Source organism: Sebastes fasciatus, chromosome 14 (genome assembly GCF_043250625.1).
Source record: "Sebastes fasciatus isolate fSebFas1 chromosome 14, fSebFas1.pri, whole genome shotgun sequence".
NCBI lineage: Eukaryota > Metazoa > Chordata > Actinopteri > Perciformes > Sebastidae > Sebastes > Sebastes fasciatus.
The window spans coordinates 26,890,481-26,912,503 of record NC_133808.1 but is presented as its reverse complement, the minus strand read 5'-3'; the positions used below and the strand labels follow the sequence as shown (position 1 = coordinate 26,912,503).

The window sequence follows — 22,023 nt, the reverse complement described above, 5'->3', positions numbered from 1 at the left end:
AGGCTCATTAGAATATATCGCCCACAGCACAGAGAACTACCTTTGCAAAGGTGCACCATAATTTTTCTCACAAGCCAATCAGAGCAGACTGGGCTTTTTAAGGAGACAGGTGCTAAACCGAGCGTTTCAGACAGAGGGTAAATACAGGTATATTCAGACAGTCAGTATGAGAAAAATAATGTGTTTTTTGAACATTAAATCATGTAAACATGTTCTAGTAGAAACCCAAAATACGACCTGAAAATTAGCATGATATGTCCCCTTTAAATTAACAGAAGTAATTTTATATTTCAGATTATTATTTTAATTGTGCTGTCCGGAAGCAGAGGTGACGTACTGAAAGGCTGATACAGTTATTGTGAAGTATAATTGAAAATGGTTTATATTTGAGTCTCTAATTAAATTGTTTTTGAGTATATGTTGCGCATCTTATTGTCACTCCCTTCTAATCCCAGGCTTTCTCCTTGAGAGTGATGCTTTAGCATGAGACAGCCGACTCTTCGTGATTAATCTGCTCTCGGCACGTCTAATTACATCTCATCAAGCAATCACCAAATGCGATGGTTATTTATTCCTTGACAGCATCCACTTGGTCGGTGATAAACATTAGGGAATCTCTGCCCGAGTCTCCACTGTGAGAATAATGAGAGAGCGAGCAGAGAGGGCAGAGCTGAGAGAATCAACAGAGAGAATAAGACTGGATAAGAGAGAGAGACAGACAGAGGATGGATAGAGGGTGAAGGGAAGAGCTTCATTTAGCAGCGCTGTGATATGCAGCTCATGTTCTGAGTCCCTTGAAATAACATGTACAGTACATCAGTACATGTTGATGTGCGAGGCCAGCTGTCGGGTCAGTGGAGGTCTGTGAAGATGGAGGTGAAAGCCTCCCAATGATGATCCGTCTGCCATCAGACAGTAATTCATCACACGGGTTAAGAGGTGAACAATCGCCTGTCTGAACATTGATCTGTGTGATTAGGACGAGAGCATGCACAGACCCACTCAAATTGATTCCTCTGGTAATTTCCGCGCTGACCCGAATAGAAGATAACCCTGATTATGAGACGCCCCAGACCCCTTCTTTTGTAATACCTGGTTTTTGAGCCTTTTAGAGAAGAATCATTAACCAAATCGAGGTAGGCATATTTTAACATCTTTTAAATAAAAATCACTATAAACTAAATGATAGAGGTGTTTTGTACCATTCATCCATCCATTTGCTTCCGTTTATCTGGTGCGGGGGTTGTGACGTCCCTCTCCCCAACAGCGTTTTCCAGCTCTTCCTGGGGGACCCCGAGGCATTCCCAGGCCAGAGGAGATATACTGTGTAATCTCTCCAGCGTGTTCTGGGTCTACCTCGGGGGCCTCTTACCAGTTGGACGTGCCCAGGAAACCTCTAAAGGGATCACCTCAGCTGGCCCCTTTCAACCCGATATCAAGTGTAATAGACCAGAGGAAGGTCAGTTTTTGCCTCGTAGAAACGTGAATATTACACGCCTGTATTAACGTGCTGTACCATCAGGGGGGCGACAAAGCCACGGATTTAGGTTCAGGCAATAAAACCACTTTGTTAGGTTAAGTGAAAACGTCATGGTTGGGCTTAAAATAAGTACGTAAACTAATAAAACACGTACAGAAACAACATAACATCAGTGCAGAAACAGTTGTCACCTGACGTTTGTCACTACAAAACACGTGACAAACGTCACTGACTTAACTTACAAAACAAAACATCGGTCTCAAACAGTGGCCTTCCAGTTGAAAGTCCGGTGTTTGTTGGACCCATCAATCACCCCACCTGCCCACCATAAGTGGTCTTTCTCACTTTATATACTGGGTAACTAGCTTAGAGCTACGGAAAACACGTGACAAACATCATGCCAGCAGAAACCTCGGCGAGGGAAGATGTTACACTGACACGCTTACTTCCGGTGGACAGGTGGGTCTATTACACGCTTTGCCGCGAGGTCCCTTTCGACACGAAGGAGAAGCGGCTCTACTCCGAGCTCCCTCCGGATGTCTGAGCTCCTCGCCCTATCTCTAAGACTGAGCCCAGACACCCTACGAAGGAAGCTCATTTTGGCCGCTTTTATCTGCAATGTCATTGTTTCAGTCACTACCCAAAGCTCATGGTGTTTTGTACTTGAATCTTAACGTTCTGGGTGTTCTGAGTCATTACTGTCACTGACTGAATCAGTAGCTGTTGGCTTTGCAGCTCCCTTCACAGGTGACCAAAAGCGTTGTTATTAGCTCACAGTATTTTACTTCCAGGTAAAAAAAATAATCACTGAAAGGCTGATAAATCCACACAAACAATGACGATGTGATAAGCAGAGGTGGTTGCTGAACCACTGACCTTGTAAACTACCTGGTTTTGTGCTGAATGAGAATGGGAGTCCTATATTTACCCTTGCTGTGTTTTTGGTCTCTACCCACTCCTAAGGGAAATATCTGTCTCTTTAGCTGCTAAATGCTCCACTATGTCCACCAGCTAATCTCTAACTGTATCTGTCTGCTGTTTTTCTGCTGAACAGGTGGTGTACAGCGGGTTATATAGAGCTTTTTTATCTGAAAACAGCTGCCTGCTGCAGGTGAAAATGATGCTATAGCAATGAAAGTGAACCAGAACAGTACATTTAACGGACCTGACAGATAAACAATGAGCTGAAACTTTCTATAAAAGCTCCGTAAAGCCGAGAGGAGCTGCAGATTCAGGTGATGATTCTCTGTAGATTCATCACTATGAGCGACCACTTTGACATTGTCACGTTGTTTACACACTATAGCATATATAGTCGATTTAACCCTCTGAGACCCACAATAAACCCGCTTTTGTCTTTTTTAGGGCGGTACAGGGGTTCTTTAGGGGGAGATAGCAGGTCAACAGTAGATGTCACATAGAAGTGGTGTACATCATCTGAAAGCTGGAAACCTGAAGATTAATTTGAGATGCAGCTCAGTACTATATGTCAAGTTGTCCCAGTCATAAATCAGAAATACATATGAATTAAGTTGTCTCAGCAATTTTTGGGTTGATACCATTTGTTACAAAGATTTAGTGCTAAATTTAACAATTATTTTACCACTCAAGATTTGATAAAAATGATCAATAATCCCTCCAAAATACCACATTAAAACACCAAGACCTTGAGGAACACCATAAAAAAAAAACAATGCTGTGATTTGGTATCAAAAACCTTTGACATTTGGAGATTTCTCGGAATTTTTCGGCGATTGGATGGCGAGCGCTTCTGTTCTGTAAACTGCTCAGAAACCCCCTTATTGTCAATCTAGCTAGGAAAGCCATCCATCCTCTGAATGCTCTAATGGAGTCCTCAGGTTTTCTAGTTTAATATGATACCAGTACCAGTCTCTGATAGACAATAAAGTCTCAGGGGGGTTAAATAAAATGAAAACCAATGAAATGATGCCAATCTTTGATCACCACTACAAAACCGATGAAAAGTGAAAAACAAAAGCAATCACTTTTAAATTAAGTCTTTCTGATTCCTTTTTACCATGTTGTACATAATCAGCATTAAGTCCTGGATTCAGCTGTTTGATGATTTCCAAAGTATTCGGCTCAGTAGCAGCTCCTTCATTCTGTTTACACACTCTTGAAAGCAATCAGTTTTGGGACCACAGGAAGAAGAAGGCTGTTATTATTTATTTTTTTATTTGTTTTTGGGCACTATTTCTAATCGACTCTGTCCAGTCAGTTTGTGCAGTGAAGACTTAACGAGACTATTTCCACTCGTTGGGAATTTATTTATTCGCTGGCAGGAAAACACGTGGCTAACAAATGCCAGCAGAAAAACTAGTCGGTAGCTTTAACTGGGCTTACTGGAAACTTTTGCGGCTGATAAAACTCTAGACGGATACAAATTCACAAGTCTTGTAGCTTTAAGTCAAGACACGACTCATCATACCACCCTATCTTGGATCAATGGGCCAATATGTTATCTGAATAAAGGCCATTCAGTAGCTTGCAGACAGGTCTAACCTTCCTAATCGAATATATTCTGCACACAAGACCTACTGCAGCGCTCTTGTTTGTCTCGTAATGACAGGCCTGCAGTGATATTACATGCCCTCACTGGAATGTAAAGTCTGCGTCAGAGTATTGTGGTGGCTTTCAGTGAAGTTTAGGTCCCCAAATCATGTGTTCTTTACAGATTTGCTGATAGTGCAGAAAATCTCTCACATCTTTCAGACCCTTTAGTCCCTTTGAGGGTCACTTTCATGGGTGACAAAAGCTTCATGAGACTGTAACTGTTTCCCAATGAAAGTCTTCCAGTGGCTGGCCAGCGGAACGATTCAGTTGTGAAGCAGCAACGTAGTGTGTGAAGTTCAAATCCTGATTTACTTTAAGACCTCTACAAACATTCATGGAGTGGGCGTGATTGTTTGATCTTCTGTTTTTGGAAAAAGATATGGTCCGAGTCCGCCACTGGAGAGGGGGTTTCAGATGTTGTTTGACAATGTAACAGTCACTTTATTTAATTACTGAGGCTGTTATGTTTGCATCAACGCAGCTCTGAGCAGAGCAGGATTAGAAAACGGTGAGTTTTCTCAACTTATCCTCATACGACTGTTTGTATGATATCTTAGAAAAAGTTTTCCTCATTTTTCATGCGTTTTCCTACGAAGTCAAGCAACACGTGACGCACGTGTCAATTTCCGCTTGTTACATGTATACAGTCTTTTCAAAACAAACTTCCGTCTTCCCATTTGAGCATATTTTTTATGCTAAATGCAGTACCTGTGAGGGTTTCTGGACAATATTTGTCATTGTTTTGTGTTGTTGATTGATTTCCAATAATAAATATATACATACATTTACATATAGCAGCATATTTATTTGCCAACTCCCATGTTGATAAGAGTATTAAATACTTGACAAATCTCCCTTTAAGGTACATTTTGAACAGATCAAAAAAACAAACAAATTTTGATTAAATATTTTAATTGATTGACAGCCCTTCTTCAAACATGTCTGGAGGGGATCTTTAAGGTATTGATGTAATCTGCTGTATTTTACTCTAAAAAACCATTGCAGAGGTTAAAAGTTTTGGACAGGAGTTGTTTGTATTCCACATGTTCAAGTTTCATAAACACAACACTGATGACAGAGCAAGAGCATCTAAATCTGCTGTTTGAAATCAATTGGCATTCCCCTTTAAATACAGTGCAATCAGTTGTTTTGTATAGCTTGGCCTTTTCATTCCCCTCTGCGTTTTACACACAATCCCCCAGTTGCCATGACACCCAGACCTTCCATAAATACTCCTGGTATTTGTGAGGCTACATCCCCAGTAGGTTAGAGAGCAGAAAGCCACGGCCCTCTGTGAGCCCAGCCGGCAGCAGAGCTAATCGCAGATCAATCCACAACCTCCTCAGATAGTTTGAGTGTCCAGGGCGAGCTCAGTGTACTGTAGGTGTCAGCTACAGCGGCTCACAGCACAATCACACGTTTGATTTCTTATCCTCGTAACCTTGACAATGAACACCTGTTGTACGCAAATAACCGTGTGGTAGAACTTCAGTAGATGACTAACGACGCTGAGGAAGATCTGACGTTCATCGCTCTAGCCTCTGCTGCAAGCTGTGAAAACAGAGGCGAAAACTGAGATGATTCATTCTCTGGAGATGGAAAGAAATAATCGCCGAGAAGATCACATTTCAAGAAAAGCCCTAAGTGGAAACACTGAGTTCTGATAACGGGGGCGAGAGGTGAAGATAGTCCGGGACGAGAACAGGGTTCGTGTGTGATTTTTTTGTACAGTATGTGTGTCTTGTCAAGTCTTGACAAGGGATCAGCGGCGCTCCTTTTATGGGTAAAGATGAAGCTCAGTCTGCAGCCCCTAAGGTTAACCGTGCCCACGTGCAGTTCATCCTGTGAAACAATATTAGCCACTAAATGAGTTCTGAACTATTGGCCTGTGAACCTCCCCCCTGCCCTTTGATGCCCCACGCTGGAAACGACATACAGAAGGAAACTCTGGAGCAAAACATCAAAAAGTATTCCACTTGGGAAGAAATGTTTTCCACTGTCTGAGCAAAAGCTCTTAATCTGGAAAGGTCTCTTCCCCTGTATTGTGGTTGTTGTCACTAATTCCCTCTGTTGGCCATGGGGAGGGTGTCAATGCGTTCTCATCCCAACTTGTCATGTACTGACGCTTTGTCAAACCCTTTGGTGTCACTCTTTTCGGTCGCAGTAAACACGTGTTTAACGAGACCTCGGTGTCACTTTTTGGGCGCAGAAAACACATGCTTAATGTTGTGACGTAAACAAAAACACTTGCTTAGGTTTAGGCATTAAAACCACTTAGTTAGGTTTAGGAAAAAACAACATGGTTGGGCTTAAAACTACTATGTTTGGACAGTGAAAATGACAATGAATGTTGTGAACAGGGGACACGAACAAACAGCTGATTATAACATGACGCACGGGACACGAATGGCGGTCTCCCGGATGAAAGCCTTGTGTTTGTTGGACCCGTCCACCTCCCCTCCCACCCGTCCTGTGTATCTCTTTTCGCTCCTAAAGCTACGTCACCACACTCCCGGTGTACTTTCGGCGTCTTGATACCGACACACAAGGCACCCTTTAGCGTCTGTATGAGACGCACCAGGCTTTCAACTAACTCCAATGCTGCTCTCTGCTGTTTACTGAAGAGTCTATCGCCTATTTTAACGGGTTTTCCTGCGATTAAAAAACCTGCATATACAAGCTAATTTTGGTGGGGAAAAAAGTTTAATAAACTAAATAAATAAATTAAGATTGGGGAACGAACGAGTCATGCTTAAAAATCAACAACACTGGCTTTCGTTTGGGAACAAACAGCGGTCTCTCGTATTTAAGTCCAATGTTTTGTTGAAGCACTCGTCCCTTCTGGCCTCCTCTCTACACAGACTGTCGTTTTATAATAACATCACCTGACTTCTTCCTTTCCTTCCTCCTGTCATAATCACTACTGTCACTCGAGGGCTCTGTCACTTGGACATGTGTCGTTTCGGGGCACTTGCTGAAGCGATCCTTAGAGGACAGTCTCCTAATCCCTCAGGTCTGTGGAAGGCATTATTTAAGATCAGTGTGCAAAACATACTCACATCTCTTTTCTCCAGGTGCTGAGTCCTAAAAAACAGCACAGCAATAAATATGTCTGTACCTGATGAAAAGCCAATTAGGGCTCAAAATCTTGTATTTTTTCTAATGTAATAAAGTAGAACTTCAACAGTGTAGCGATTCCTTTCGGAGGCAGGAGTTATTTAAGATGGGTCCAGTTCCACTCACAGACTTTGATCCACTAAGTCCATGAGAGCTCAGGGCTGTCCCACAGGGAAATCAGTATTTGAGGGCTCTCTGGTTGACTTTTTGAGCCCTTTATGCACACTCTCTTTCAGTCTGCAACTTCTGTAGGCTTTGCCCAAGAAGATTACACACAGTGTATACGGTTTGGATATCAAAACTATGATTTAATTCTGCATTGTATAAAAAGAAACACGAACAAATGTCATCAAACGTTTACATGCCGTTGAAAGTGGTTTAATGTCATTGACATTTTGTCATCCATATCACGACTCTTAACGGCCTTTCTTTATTGTTCAAGCACCGTGAGCGTTTTCTTAAGCATCCTAGAACGCCACAAAGAGCCTAACGAGCCATTACAGGCGCTAATTTGTCTGAACAAAGCCGAGGAAACCTGCCTTAGGATTCAGGTGATTGAAGTGATTGAAGTGCTTCAGTGACGAATACTGAAGAAGTGGTTCTCTTTTGATCTCAAGGGCGAAAGACTTAAAACCTTCGGGGCCCACATGCACTTGAGCTGTTTGATTTCCTTATTCTTCAGAAAGCTCTGAATGTGCAGAAAGTGAGGATTTCAGTCGCACGCATGTAAACACATCTGTTCACACGTTGGTCACAGGAAAATGCAAAGTAGACACAAGCTACTGCAGGTGCAAAATTCATACTGCATGCACTCAATGTAAAAGACACACACTTAAAAGTAAGAATTCTGCATGTGTGATTTTTTCAACAGAAAAAAGTTCAGCTGACATCATAAAACAGTTCAAGTGCAGAGCCTGTAATACCACGCTAAACTAACAGTCTTTGTTTTGAGTAGAAAGCTCTCTGGTCGCGGTGTTCAGGTCTTTGTGTAGCACCCAGGGGGCTGCAGTTGTAGCTGTCGAGCACTCGAAGAGCGTGCTTCATCTGTGTTGCTGTGAACACTCAGGCTTCCCATGAGACAATTAGTGTACTCCAGTCCTTGGTGAGATTCTTGTTAATTTTCTGACATCACTACATTTCAGTTGACTCAACCTTCGACTTGTCATCTTTCACCAGGCGTTATGGTAAGGCTGTGAAAAGGTATCGCTTTCTGTCACGGGTGTGAATCGGGTTAAGTATGCTTCCCCATTATAAACATTTACCATAGACTGTATATAAGAAGTTGACGTAGTCACCGTGATTTGGTTTGGTAGTGGCTCGAAAATAGGCGCTTGCGAACACGACGGCATCGTTCTTGCGTTTAAGCGTGCCTGCCGCGTCTCAACATTGACAACAATGGATTTGAGCGTAGAAAAACACGCGGCATGTGTACGGCCCATTAGGCGACTAAAATGTCACAGTTAACTTTCATGAACTGAAAACACACTGTAAAAGGGTTAAAGTTGTAAGAAGAAAACACGGACAACGCCGTGGTAGCGACCTGTCAATCACAAGGTAATCACGCCCTAAAGCATCCCCTGCTTTATGGTCTATTTGACTCTAAATGGGACCATAATTTACTAAATGAACATCATGCTGATATAAAGAATACTTGCGATGAGACCATAAACTCATGTTTACAATGTTTACTGAGGTAATAAATCAAGTGAGAAGTAGGCTCATTTTGTCATAGACTTCTATACAATCTGACTTCTTTTTGCAACCAGAGGAGTCGCTGGCTATTAGAAAGAATGCAAGTTTAAGTCACTTCGGCATTTGCTTCACTTTTCAGACCGGGAGGTTGCCCACTGATATTTACATATTAGATTGGTTACACAGGCACGATTAAAGCCTGAAGGCCTTTACTGAAGTGTAACATGCAGCTGAGCCCTTTTGTCAATGCAGATTTGAGGTATAATCCACAGTTTTCTGGAGAATTTGCACCAAAAGCCAATAAATTTGAGCTTCAGTTAACCAAAACATAACACAGTGTTTCAGTGGGAGACGCCACATAGTGCAGGTGCAAATTGGAGCTTGAATCTTGGGTCTCTAGAGTTGCTCAGTGAGCTACCGACCCAGTTATAGCGGGAGGTCTATATTTAGCAAGTGCATGGATCATGAAGATTATCTCAGTGCTGAAAATGACTGATGTTTGACACAGAAAAGCTGCTGTTGGTATCCATTTAATCATATGGTCACACAGTCCTATGGCTTCCTGCTGCAGACGTGCCCACACTGAGTGAGACAGAGTGTCTATGTCGAGAGCTTTGCTGCTGCTATCAGGACTTCAACACTCTCTTCCTGTAGCGAGGCCTGCCTAGCCCACAGCATCCTGCTCAGCACCCTTCAGGGGAATGTCAGTTAGAAGCATCCTGTCTGGCATTTTGCTTCCAGTTTTACACTAAAGCGCCAACGTTGAGCTACACTCTGATTCAGGATGGCTGGACTGACTCTGGATCAGCCCCCGTGGACATAATTATGTCAGCGCTCCGGTTTCTGTTTACCCTTCCTCCTCTTCAGTGCTAACGCTGTAATCATCATCAGTATCCTAATTTGGCAGTGATGCTCTCTCCACATGCTTTGTGTCTTGGAACACTTCTCTTGGTGGTGAATGTGCAGACACAACAACAGCAGAATGGAGTGGTGTGTTGGACTGGGTTTAATGGTAATTAAATGGTCCACCATCAGCTTCCTGCTATTGCAGGTTCAGTCAAAGGAGTTTGGGTGAGATGTTAACATAGTATGTTCAAATTCCTAAAACAACCAATGTTTATGTTGACTTGACAAGGACGTCTTGTGGTCTTCATCTGGCTTATGTGACCACGTGAATTATGACTTATGTTCCTGGTATTGCAACCTGATCTCATGGGAAGATGTAAAAACAGCACGACATTTCCGCGGGTCATGATAATCATTTATACGCCACGTGCTTACCGTTGTGAAATGGCTTTTCGCATGTCATTTCACGCCACGTCGTTATTGTGAAACGGTCGCAGTTATGTTTAGGCAACAAAACTACAGTAACAGCCGCAGTTAGGTTTAGGCAACAAAACCATTTAGTTGAATTGTTACTGAGCTTGGAAGACATTGGTTTTCATTTTGGGCAAACATCCAATTCTATTTGTGGTTCATAATCGATGTGTTTTTTTCTACAATACAAGCGAAAGTCAAAAATATATCCAATACTTCTTAGCTATCTTTCCCTGTTAGGCTTAATCTGAATGTTATAATCAGAGATATTATTATATAATCAAGTTACACTAACACACATGTTGCGTATACACATTCAAATATGACCTGTTTCTCTTTCATTAGCTCAGTGTTGTTTCAAGTGACTGCCCTTTTTTTAAACAATGTCTTGTTGTTTTTGTTTCCACTACTTTTTCAAACATTCAGAATGAAACAGACGGGGTGCTGTAATGAACATAATGTGCTGTGGAGGTGTAAGTAACTCCTCTTTTTGGCTCCGTCTCGTTCTTTCTTAACGCCAAGAGGCTCTGAGTCACCGACATTTGTTAAAACCACAGCACTGAAGCAGCAGATTCAAAGGAGGCTCATACAACTGATTGTCCTTTTCACTCGTTTATTACTGAGAATGAGTTAAAAGCTGGAGTGACACCTTGAATGAATACTTTGATATTTTGGGAAATATGTTTATTCGCTTTCTGGCGGAGAGTTAGATGCAAAGATTGATACCACTCTCATTTTCAAAAGTGTTCTTAAAAAGGGAATCAAAGGGAAAAAAAGGCCACTCCTCATTTATATAAAGTTGAGGTCTCGGCTACTTTATGCAAATCACGGGCGTCTGACGCGACTCGCTGCCTCTGGAAACTCCCTAGAAACGTTTACACTAACTGTTGTCGATTCAAAACAGAGACAGATTCAGCAACTGCGTGGCTTATTTCTTGCATTAAATGTTTTCACAAACACATTTTGGTGAATTATTTTTGTGATATAAGAGAAGGAAGTTTCCAAACGAGCCGCCATGTTGGTTCTGGTTTAAAAGCTGGGAGCAGCAGCACACGAAGGGTAGCGTTCGTCCAATCAAGTTGCGAGCGCCTTGTGTCTAGTGGCAGCCCATCAAGCGTCCAATGCTGGGAAGCAAGGCGATTACTCACAAAAAATTTACCATTTACAGTGCAAACAATGGCAACAGTGCTGAGAGAGCTAACAGTGTTTACCTGAGGAGAAACCAAAAGGTGGGCACTACGCTTCCGTGACGACACCGTCGGTTGGGACGGCGTTATCAACTGTAACCGCTGTGTGAGCGCAGTGCAGAGCGGTGGCTGTGAGCTAGCCAGTGGGGCACGCTCACATGCACTAAAATGCATGTGGCGCGGCCGACCCGGTGATGTAAACAAAGCACAGAGCTCTGATAACAGCACACACAGAGGGAGAGCGACTTCATTCTCTGCTCAGGTAGACATTAGTCCTCTATATCCTTACATAGCAGATAGGTGTTTGCTGCTGTATTAATGCTCTGAATATCATATAAAGCACCTTTAAGAAGCTGAACTGCTATTCTGTGTTTAAATAGTGTGTGCTGAAAGCAGATGAACACACACAGAGGACATGTAGTCACATCTGTTCATAGTAACCGTAGGGATCTCTCTCCCTCTTCGTCTCTGTCATGGTTCCTCTCTTTGTCGTGCACTCCAGTGACGTCATCGTTACCAGGCAACCTCATGAGCAAAACAGAATCCCTCTCTGTTCGGAGGGGAGGCCCCCCACGCTTGATTGGCACGTGCTTCTCTCTCCGTTTCCCTGTCACGCTCTCACAGTGTATACATATAGATCTCCTCTTTGTTCCCTCTGCGTTGGTGGCATCACTAAACATGTGCAGCTCATTAGTACATGTCACCGGCTGTCTACCATGTAGTCCGGGAGAGAGGAGAGCAGCCGATAAAGAGAGAGAGAGAGAGAGAGGGGAAGGATGTTGAGCGGGAAAGTAAGAACACTGCTTCATTTTTAAAGCCTGGTTGATGGTGTAAAAATGGATGGTGGTGATGTTCTTTATTTTTGTTACTGTCAAAATATCCAATGTGAATTGATCTTATACTGAACTAGCAAGTATTGCCTCTGCAGACAAAACCTGATCTAGCTCATTCCTCTCAAAAAATACAGTATGTCCAGGGGCTACGGTAGTGTTGAGGATACAGAGGTCATGTGCTCAGTATTTTTTGTGGATATTTAGGGGAGTTAACGTACTACTTACACTTTGCACTTAAATTATAACAGGAAGCAAATGTATTATTTTTTAAGTTATTCACTTTTTCTTCTCTATTTTTGTTCTTGTTGTTTCAGCTGGCGGTATTGTTATTCTGTTCCTTTATGTGTGTACTGTATGTGTTTGTGTAACCTTTTGACCTTGCGTAAGAATAATCAATAAAAAAACAAAAAACTGGTCGTTTCCAATATTTTTTCAACCTCAAATTATTTAAATTTGAGTACTTTTAGGCCATCTAAAGAAAAAAAATATTTTAAATGGTGCTGGGCGCTCCTCCTCATTTTCTGCATTGAGGTTACAAATGAGCAATTCAATAAATAAATAAAGACATATACTTTTCACCCCTGTAAGTGTCTTTCTCACACTTTTTGCCCGGCCGCATTTATTTGTTATAATAAAAGTGTAAATTGTAGTGAAACTGACTAAACACTTTTAAGCCAACAATATCAGGGACCAATCGGTTATTTTTATTATAATAAATACAGTTCTTTATGAAAATAAAAACCTTAATTTTTGTCTTAAAACCATTGTGATGTCTGATGTGTTTTGCAGTATAAAGGGCTAGGGTTAGGGTTTTGGGCGGTTGAACCTTTAGTCACATAATCTCGTTGCAGTAGTAGATGGAAACGTGTTAAGTTTGCATTTTCTTTCGCTGATTTTTGGAAAATTCGGTAGAAATTTGCACTACATTTGGATGTGAACCTGACTAATGTCAGTTAAACTGTTATGGAACTGTACCAGTAGGTTACTATAGCAACCGAGAGTTGAACTGAAACTAACTTCCTGTAGCAGGACGGCCACAGGCAGAGTAGGGAAGTCAGACAGTGCTGACAGACCGCTGAAAACACTGTTGGTTCTGACCTTTTAATGTTGATTTCTTCACAGTAAGAAACATAATAAAATAGTAGTTTAAAAGGCAGATATTATAGAGACTGTATTCTACAGAGATTTGTTTGGTGATGCCAGTCCATCCCAGTTGAAGAGTGTGTGTCTATACAACCTTTTTCTATATTCTATGTCTCTTCTATGCAAACTGTTGTCATTGAGTGTGACCACAGTCAAATTCTCATGAGACAAACCACTGAGGGAGTGATGGGCATTTAAAAATAGACAGACTCAAAATGATCTCGTCAATATGTAGTTCATATTAGGTGAAGTTTGTTATTGTTTTAAGTAGTTATTCATTTTCATAAACAATACCGCTTTATTTGGATATGCATACACATATTTGAATATTGGAAGCAACTTTATCATCAGCATTATAAGTTCTCCTTAATATATCACCTAAACAAAATCATATAATAAAGCATATTTCTTTATCTACTGCAGAAAGACCCAAACATTATGAGTACTTCTAAAAGTGTATTCTCCATAACTAAATGCATCCAAACACACTCCATCCGACTCGTATGTAGAGCAGTGGCTAGAATCACAGATGTGATGTCTTCATGCTAATCTGAACTTTTTGTTTTTTTCTTTCGGTGGAGAACCGTTTCTAAAAATAAGCGTTTTTATTCCCTTGGTGAATTTGAGTTAGTCACCCGTGCTTTTATCTTTTCTCTCTGGGAACTGTGTGTACTCTGGCATCAGTCAGAGGTGACTTTAAGCCAGCAGTGCCGTGGCTCAATAAGAAATAGAAAATAAAAATAGAAATAAGGCAAAAAAAATAGGCAAATGTGTTTGAATAAACGAGAGGGAGGGTGCCCTCTGTGCTGTTTAAAAATCACTGACTTTGATCAGTCTATCAGCTGTAGAAATTAAATGCATTTTGACATCAAGAATGAATTACTATATAAATATTGTGCACTAGATTGAAAACTATAAATCCAGTCCAGTGATTGCATGACAGTCCAAACAGCCTTTCCCTCAGCTCGCTGTTTTCCTGCTCCTCACTGCTCACATGCTCCATCACTTTCTGCACTAAATCTCTTTTTGTTCATATTTTGCTGTCACCCTCGCTGCCTCTTTCCCTCCTCCCTCTTCCTCTACAACCATCCTCTCCTCCTCCTCCTCCTCCTCCTCCTCCTCCTCCTCCTCCTCCTCCTCCTCCTCCTCTGTCTTTAGAATGACTTTGAGACGTTACAGATTTTTCTGTTATGACTGTAAAGCTTTTCATGCATTTTATATATTATATACAGTCCAAAGAATGTTGATGATCACCGTAATTTACGTTTTGCTTTCTTCTGCTTCTCTCTCTCTCTCTCTCTCTCTCTCTGCAGATCAGAGGTGTTTTTTTGTTGCAGACCTGCTGAGAAACTGTGTGCTATCTCTTGAGGAGTAGTTAGTGACAGACAATCACCAGACGTCCTTTTTTGTTTTTGAGTTTTGCCATTCAAAGTGACAAATTCAATATCCGGAGCACCTCAGCAATATTCAGGACGTGACAGCAACGACCCTCGGCTTCAGCCAAACACTTGAAAAAATCCTGCTCAACTGAACATCATCATCTTTTCCACCTCCTCCGCGACTCACGTGACCTCTCAGTCATTTCAGCTTCCCACCTCCTGTGTGCTCGCAAAGGTGCTTGTTGTGAAGAGGCAGAGATGACACCCCAAAACCTCTTTGCTTCAGCCTTGTTACACAACTTGACCCAAGGATAGCCATCAATTCCCCCCCCCTCCCCAAGCGGCACTCGTGGACCGACACACTCCTAGACACAGAGCCCCGCCCCTGGCTTCAGGCAGTATGGGAGACGGGAGCTGGGTATGTCTGAGCCCAGCTGAGTTCAGCCAGCTGCAACAATACAGCGAGTGTGAGTACCCACGTGTCTCAATCTGGGGGTTTCCGTTTTGGTTTTGTACTTTTGTGTGTCTGGATGGTGAGTTTCTGGGTGTGTTTGCATGCATATACAGCATGTGTGTGTGTGTGTGTGTGTGTGTGTGTGCAGCTGATGCTGCTCCAAAGCTGTGTTTGCAAAAAATAATGTGGTATTCATGCTATAGCCTGCCAAAAGGTTTTATGCAACTCAAATTAAAAAGAGGGCATCAATAGACTTTAAGTAGGTTTTCTATTCCCAGAAGCAACAAATGTCCCTATGATAAGATATATGCAGCAATACTGAATATGTACATAAATAATACTTTTATCTAAATTTAAATGTAGTTGTACAAAAATCTGTTTTTTTTCCTTTACCTCCAAGTCAATTCAGTAAATTAACATTTTATTTTATTTTATTTCCCATTTTTCTTTTACTGACTATTTTCCCTTCCGATTGTCTTGGTCCAAACGTGTTATATCATCTATTTATTTCACGTTATTACCTCATCATTTCCCATTTTCTATGTGGCTTATATTATAATGAGCATATTATGAAAGCAAAGGAGAGCAAACATTGGAGCATTATTTTTTCAGAATGACACTTATTAGCCTGCTGGATGAGCCTCGTGGTTACCTCTTCCCTTTCTAACAACCACATTTGTTAGTCAAAAGAGCATCTGTCCTCTCGTTCCTGGTGAAGAATAGAGTAGTACTCTCTCACGCAAGCTATTCGGTTGAGGTATTACACAATCGTGCCTAAATCATTGTTTTATAAACTTGTATGAGGTAAAACCACAACAGGTCACGCTGTCATTAGCTGGAGAGAAGAGATAGTGTAAGTGATTACCAAATGGTTAATGTTAACTTAATCTACTTAAATCTATATGTGTGTGTGTGTTTGGGCACATTCATGCAAATGAGATCACAATTTACCTGGAAAACTCCTTTGTGATTTGCTGAAAATAGAAAAAGTGACGTAGTGGTGGGACGGGAAGTTTAGTGTTTACCTGCAGTGGATGAATGTCTGTGGAGGAGAAGATCTTTGTTGTAGTTTCTAAGATTCCTCTTCTGTTCGTCCCTCTTCTCCAAGATTACATATACAAGATAGAAGGGCACTCGAGTGCAGACCTCCGCCAAGGCCGCTCTGCTCCAAAATGTAATGGATTTCTCCTTGGATCATGCTACACCTCTACACCAAGTGTCAATAAAATCAGGCCAGTAGTTTTTACTTAGTTCTGCGACAAACGCACAAACAGACCAAACCGAAAACCTCCTTCCGAGGTGATAAAAACAAAGTGCTGTTCGGCACAAAGTCACATAAACTGTTGGAAAATGTCGTATGCTGCGTTTTTACACCACGTTTTCAAACAAGCAGACTGCTCGCTCGAGCGTTGACGTGCTCACAGCGACTAGTGATGTTGCGCGATTTGATGGCTTCCAGTTGGTCTTCTCCATACGACCCCGCACAGGGCTAATCTAGTCCTAATCCTCACCTCGGTGATGTTGCTGTCGCTGTGGTCAACCAGGCTTTTTGGTTTATGAGTCAGTTTGCAGCAGAGACTATAATCGAAACATGATAGATGTGCACACTGGGAAGGCCCCTGCAGGCTGGGAAGGTCTCATTTTTACTTATGGTGAGGAGTGGAAAGAGAGGAAGGCTCGTGTATTACCAGCCAATCAATCAAGGACTTAATGGAGGACACTGGCTGTGTTTCTCTCCAGAGATAGAAGTATGTGAGGGAGCAAGACCATCGAGCTAAAGGGCCACTGTCATTAATAATCAAATGGAACTAAAACAATTAGTTCATCAATCGATAACAACCATTTTGGTAATTGATTAATCATTTGGTTCTTTCTTCTCAAATGTCAGGACATGATGGTTTTCTTTGTGTTATATGAGTGTAAACTTCATATCTTTGTGTTTTGGACTGTTGGTCGGACAAAACTAACAATACAGGGAAATTGTGATGAACGTTTTTCACTTTTCTCCAACATTTTAAAGACAAAACAATTGATCGACAAAACAATCAGCAGACTAATGAGTAATGAAAATGATCATTAGTTGAAGCTCTAGTATAATCAGTTAAAGCGGGAACAGTTTGTTGATTAATTGATTAGTTGATCAACAGTAATGAATCAACATTAATTTAGATAATTGCTTAATCATTTAAGTTATTTATCAAGCAGAGACAACAAACAGTCTGGTTCAAGCAATTCAACTATCAGGATTTGCTGCTTTTCTTTGTTTTATAAAACTGTGAACTGAATATCTTTTGGAGTATCTGTCTGCAAAACAATGACCGAAGATGTCAACTTGGAATTTTTCACTATTTTCTGGCATTTTACAAACTAAATGATTGATCAAAGAAATTATCAAAAGATTTATTGATACTGAAAATAATGTTTTAGCCTTTTAATCAACTAAAAAACACAAGTTCTTACACTGGCTGAAGCTGTGATTTAAATGGCTGCAAACTATTTGTTAGTTGCTTTTTGTAAAACAGCTCTGTTACAATTATTTCCAATATGGAATGATCTGTGGATTATTTTTTTGTTCAATCGGTGTAATCATTCAGGCTGTTCTCATACACTGTTCCTATACCTACGAAAAGTAATGCAATATAACTTATAATTAACGTATATAACCCATATAATCAATTTGTATGTAATCCACATAATCGTGAGCCAGGAAAGGTGACGTAGTATAAAGAGCGACAAAGTCTGCGTAGGGAGGAGGTCTGGGTGCATGGGTGGGTCTAAAAATATAAAACTTCCACCCAGGAGGAAACCCCCTTATTGTCAATCTACCTAGGAAAGCCGTCCATCCTTTGAATGCTCTAGGTCTCTAGTTTGTGGCTGTAAAGTTTCATGAGGCTGTGATTATCCTAGAGGTCACCACAGGTCATTTTTGTACAGTGAGGTCAAATTTTAAAAAATGGTCTCAATACAATAAAATGGCTACTATGGGGACCAACAGGAGTCTGAGCTTTACAGTGATACCCAATTTATGTAATTCCAAGACTGTTTTGGGACCCCAGTAGTATGCAGAAATACTCAAACACAATATTTTAGAAGAGGGAAAAATAATACATTTATACTGCATTAAAAAAACGGCATTTTTGCCCCAAACTGCATGTGATTATCATAAAGTGGGCATGTCTGTAATGGGGAGATTCGTGGGTACCCATAGAACCCATTTTCATTCACATATCTTGAGGTCAGAGGTCAAGGGACCCCTTTGAAAATGGCAATGCCAGTTTTTTTTTGCCAAAATTATGCGTAACTTTAGAGCGTAATTTAACCTCCTTCCCAAAAAGATAGCATGACATGGTTGGTACCAATGGGTTCCTTAGGTTTTTCTAGTTTTGTATGATATCTGTACCTTCACTAGCTCTAAATCTGAACCTGCTACAGCCTCTGAAAGATAGTACATTTTGTCGGGTCTTAAGGGGTTAATCAACTGTCCATAAGCCAAATATATTCAATTTATAATGATATAAAACAAAAAAGCAACAAATCCACACTTTTGAGAAGCTGGAACCATGCAGGGAATGACTGCACATTTTAATTTATTATTAATTAATTTAAGCACTGATCATTTCAGCTTTCCTGTAAAGAACTATTATGTTTTTTGTCTGTAACGCTGGTGACTTGAGTTCATCTGATGGTGATTCATCCTCCTCATGCTTGCGGATCACTTAACCACATTGTGCATACGGCTAATGCAGCCGAGTCAGCGGATGTCCACTCATCACATGTATCTCATCTTACCTGAGATATTGTCCTCTGTCTCTCCTTCTGTCATTGTGGACATCTAATGCAGGACTGAAATAGGAAAGCATTACAGGCTGCAAAGCTGCCAAGCACTAAAAATAATGAAGTGAACTGTCGTCTGTAGTTGATTATGAGGGCTAACATGATTGGTGGAATCAGGTCTTGAGCTTGTGCATGAATAAGTGTGTGTGGAGATCCGTCCACGTGCACTTTTGTCCCGAGTAATTGTTTGACAGATGATCGTAGGAGGAGGTCATTACGGTTACTGTTCTGGACCGGGGCTCTGTGACGCGGGTGTTTGTGTATACATAGATATGAGATTAACATCTAAAAGTGAGAAAGACACCATGTCCCCTTTTACTTTTCACTAACAGAGTGACTCACAGGCTCAGCTCCACTGATGCAGCACTTCCTGGTACAGATGAGTATTTATCAGGACATTGGTTAATGACATGCAGCATGTTTATTCAGTTTTCAGAAAGCGTTTCATCCAAAGGAACATTTCGACCAAGAAACATGCTCATAAATACAGCTTGTGCTTGGTGTGTGTACTATGGAGGACGGAACCTGCGAAAAGAATAAATAAATAAGTGACTTGATAAATAAATAAATATGCCATTAAAAGTAGCAAAAATAATATTAAAAATAAATGTAGTCATTAATGAATTGATAAAATGTGACATAAATTGTTTTTTTTATTTATTAACCTTTGTATTAATTCCCTTATTTATTTAGTCTTCTGTTTAATTTCCACTTTTATTTATTTGTATATTTATTTTATGAATTTTTAAATTTATATATTTATTTTTGCATTTAATACATATATATTTTTTTCATTTTTAAATGTATGTTTTTATTTTATATTTATTTTTAAATGTATGTATTTAACTATGTGTTTAAGTATTTATTTATTTATGCATGATTTTCCCTTAGCATTTCACCTCCTATTTCCCCCCCAACTTATTTATCTCTGTATTCTTTTCTTTATTCATTTATTCATACATTTGTTTTTACATTTCTGCTTCATTATGCAAATGAGGGGGAGTTGCTTTAATTTTGTGTCATGCTTCAGTCTTAGCAATCAAACTCAGAAAGAGCAAATAAATAAAAGAATTAATACAAAAACAAATGAATAAAAAAAGCAAATTAAAACAATTAATTAATTTATCAATTAATTAATGACTACATTTATTTTTAATATTATTTTTTGCTATTTTTAATGGCATATTTATTTATTTATTTATTTATCGAGTCATTTATTTATTAATTTATTTTTTATTTTGGCAGGTTCCATCCTCCATAGTGTACAGCACTATGGAGTTCCTTTGCTTAAAAATGCTCTGCTGTGTAGTCACAAGGTTTTCAGGTATCAAAACAAAAACATTGCAGTAAATGTGATGATACGATTCTGTTCTTTTCCTCCTCAGACTCCACCAAGAAGCTGAAGGATGTGCTGGAGGAGTTCCACGGTGAAGGAATTCTGTCCAAATACAACCCAGAGCAGGTGAGACCCTCCTCCATCATCCTTCATCCACCTTTATCTTCTCTGTCACTTGATATTCTGTCTCTACCACACACATGGTGGTGTGACGTTATCGGATGCTTGTTAGGTGACTCTGATTCAGTGTAAAATCAATCATCAGGAACGCTGAGTCATTCCCCCCATTTTTAGATAAAGGCTGAGGTGGAGACACCCTCAGAATCAACATTGGCGCCTGACGTCAGCAGATCAGCTCCCAGCTGTACTGTTAGACTCCGTCGTCTTTTTTCAGTTTTCACTCTCATCTCTTTCCTTGTTCTATGTCTCGAACACATTAAACCCACCTTTCACTTTCTGAGTGCTTGTGAACAAAATCATTAATTGCCCGATTTGATCCTGTGGGAAACATTTAAGGGATGTGTTGTGAGCAGATTTACAGAAGTCATTTCAACTAAAGACATTTTTGTCAGCCAGTTAGCCAGGAACAGTTTGACTTTTCCATTTGGGATGCACCGATACCAGAGTACTTACATTTGAGTACTCGTCAATACGAGTACCGATACGAGTACTTCTCTGTGCCAAAAGTCAGCCAGCTGGAGGGTGTGAGCGACACACGGCAAGCTGGGGAGCCCCGCATACGAGGCGGTGCGCCGCGACCGGCTCTATGTCGGCTTGGAAAGGCTCAGGGCGAAGGTGCTTCCCAGGCCGTGGCCAAAGTGTCACCGGGGCGGACTGTCATTAGTGCGTCCCAACCGCATCGTGCCCCCAGGGCGGGGCTTGGCCCACGTAAAATGCGCCAGGGGTCTGCGGCAATGTCTGCAACCCACTCGACCCGTCATGAAACACGGACCAAGGAGTATATCACACTCGTGAGTCAGAGGGTGCAAGCAAAACCCTGTGGCGCAATGAAAGTGAGGGCCTGCGCGTGCCTGCTGAGGTGGGATCCCGGCCCCGCGGGTCGGGCGCACCACCGGCCCGTCTCGCCCGCACCGTCGGGGAGGTGGAGCGTGAGAAGATGGTGATGAGAGGTAAACGTCACGCTGCCGTAAAGTGGCATCGGTGCCGTTATATCGGAGCCGTTTTGCGAGTACGATTACATGAGCACAGTACCTGATACTGGTATCGGTATTGGTGCATCCCTATTTACCATGCATTAGAGGTCAGGCAAAAACATAGTGTTTTGACAATGTATATACATTTACATAGGCTAATTTCATTTGTCAGATTGATGACTGTGTTCAGCCCAAACATGTCTGCTTTCACATCTGATTCCTCCCCCGCAGAATTGGCGCTGTGCTTTAACATCCATATGATTTTTATGATAATGACTGTTACCATACCTCATGATTAATTTCTTACTCCTCCTGGCATCTCTTGTCTCTTTTTACGTGTACGTATTATATTATTATCCCTTTTCCTCAGCCCTCTCTCCCTCTTCATTATCACCTCCGGTCTGCTGTAAGCTTCTCCTCGGTGCTTGTGATGACATGACTAACAGCCCGGCTGGACTTTGGGCGCCATATGAACCAGACTTAATTGTTCATGTAGTCTTTTTCTGAGACTGTCGCCCGGCGC

General features: G+C 41.1%; 1 protein-coding gene across 4 annotated transcripts in view; it reads left to right on the top strand.

Annotated features, from left to right (window-relative positions):
• dgkg (diacylglycerol kinase, gamma) overlaps nucleotides 1–22,023 on the top strand; it is a 135,099-nt gene that overhangs the window by 30,856 nt on the left and 82,220 nt on the right. For all 4 annotated transcript variants that reach the window (XM_074657613.1, XM_074657612.1, XM_074657610.1 and 1 more), the window contains 2 exons: nucleotides 14,657–15,189; nucleotides 20,396–20,472. In XM_074657613.1, coding sequence (XP_074513714.1) covers nucleotides 15,123–15,189; nucleotides 20,396–20,472 — 144 coding nt within the window. In that variant the 5' untranslated portion in view covers nucleotides 14,657–15,122. The remainder of the gene's footprint in view (nucleotides 1–14,656; nucleotides 15,190–20,395; nucleotides 20,473–22,023) is intronic.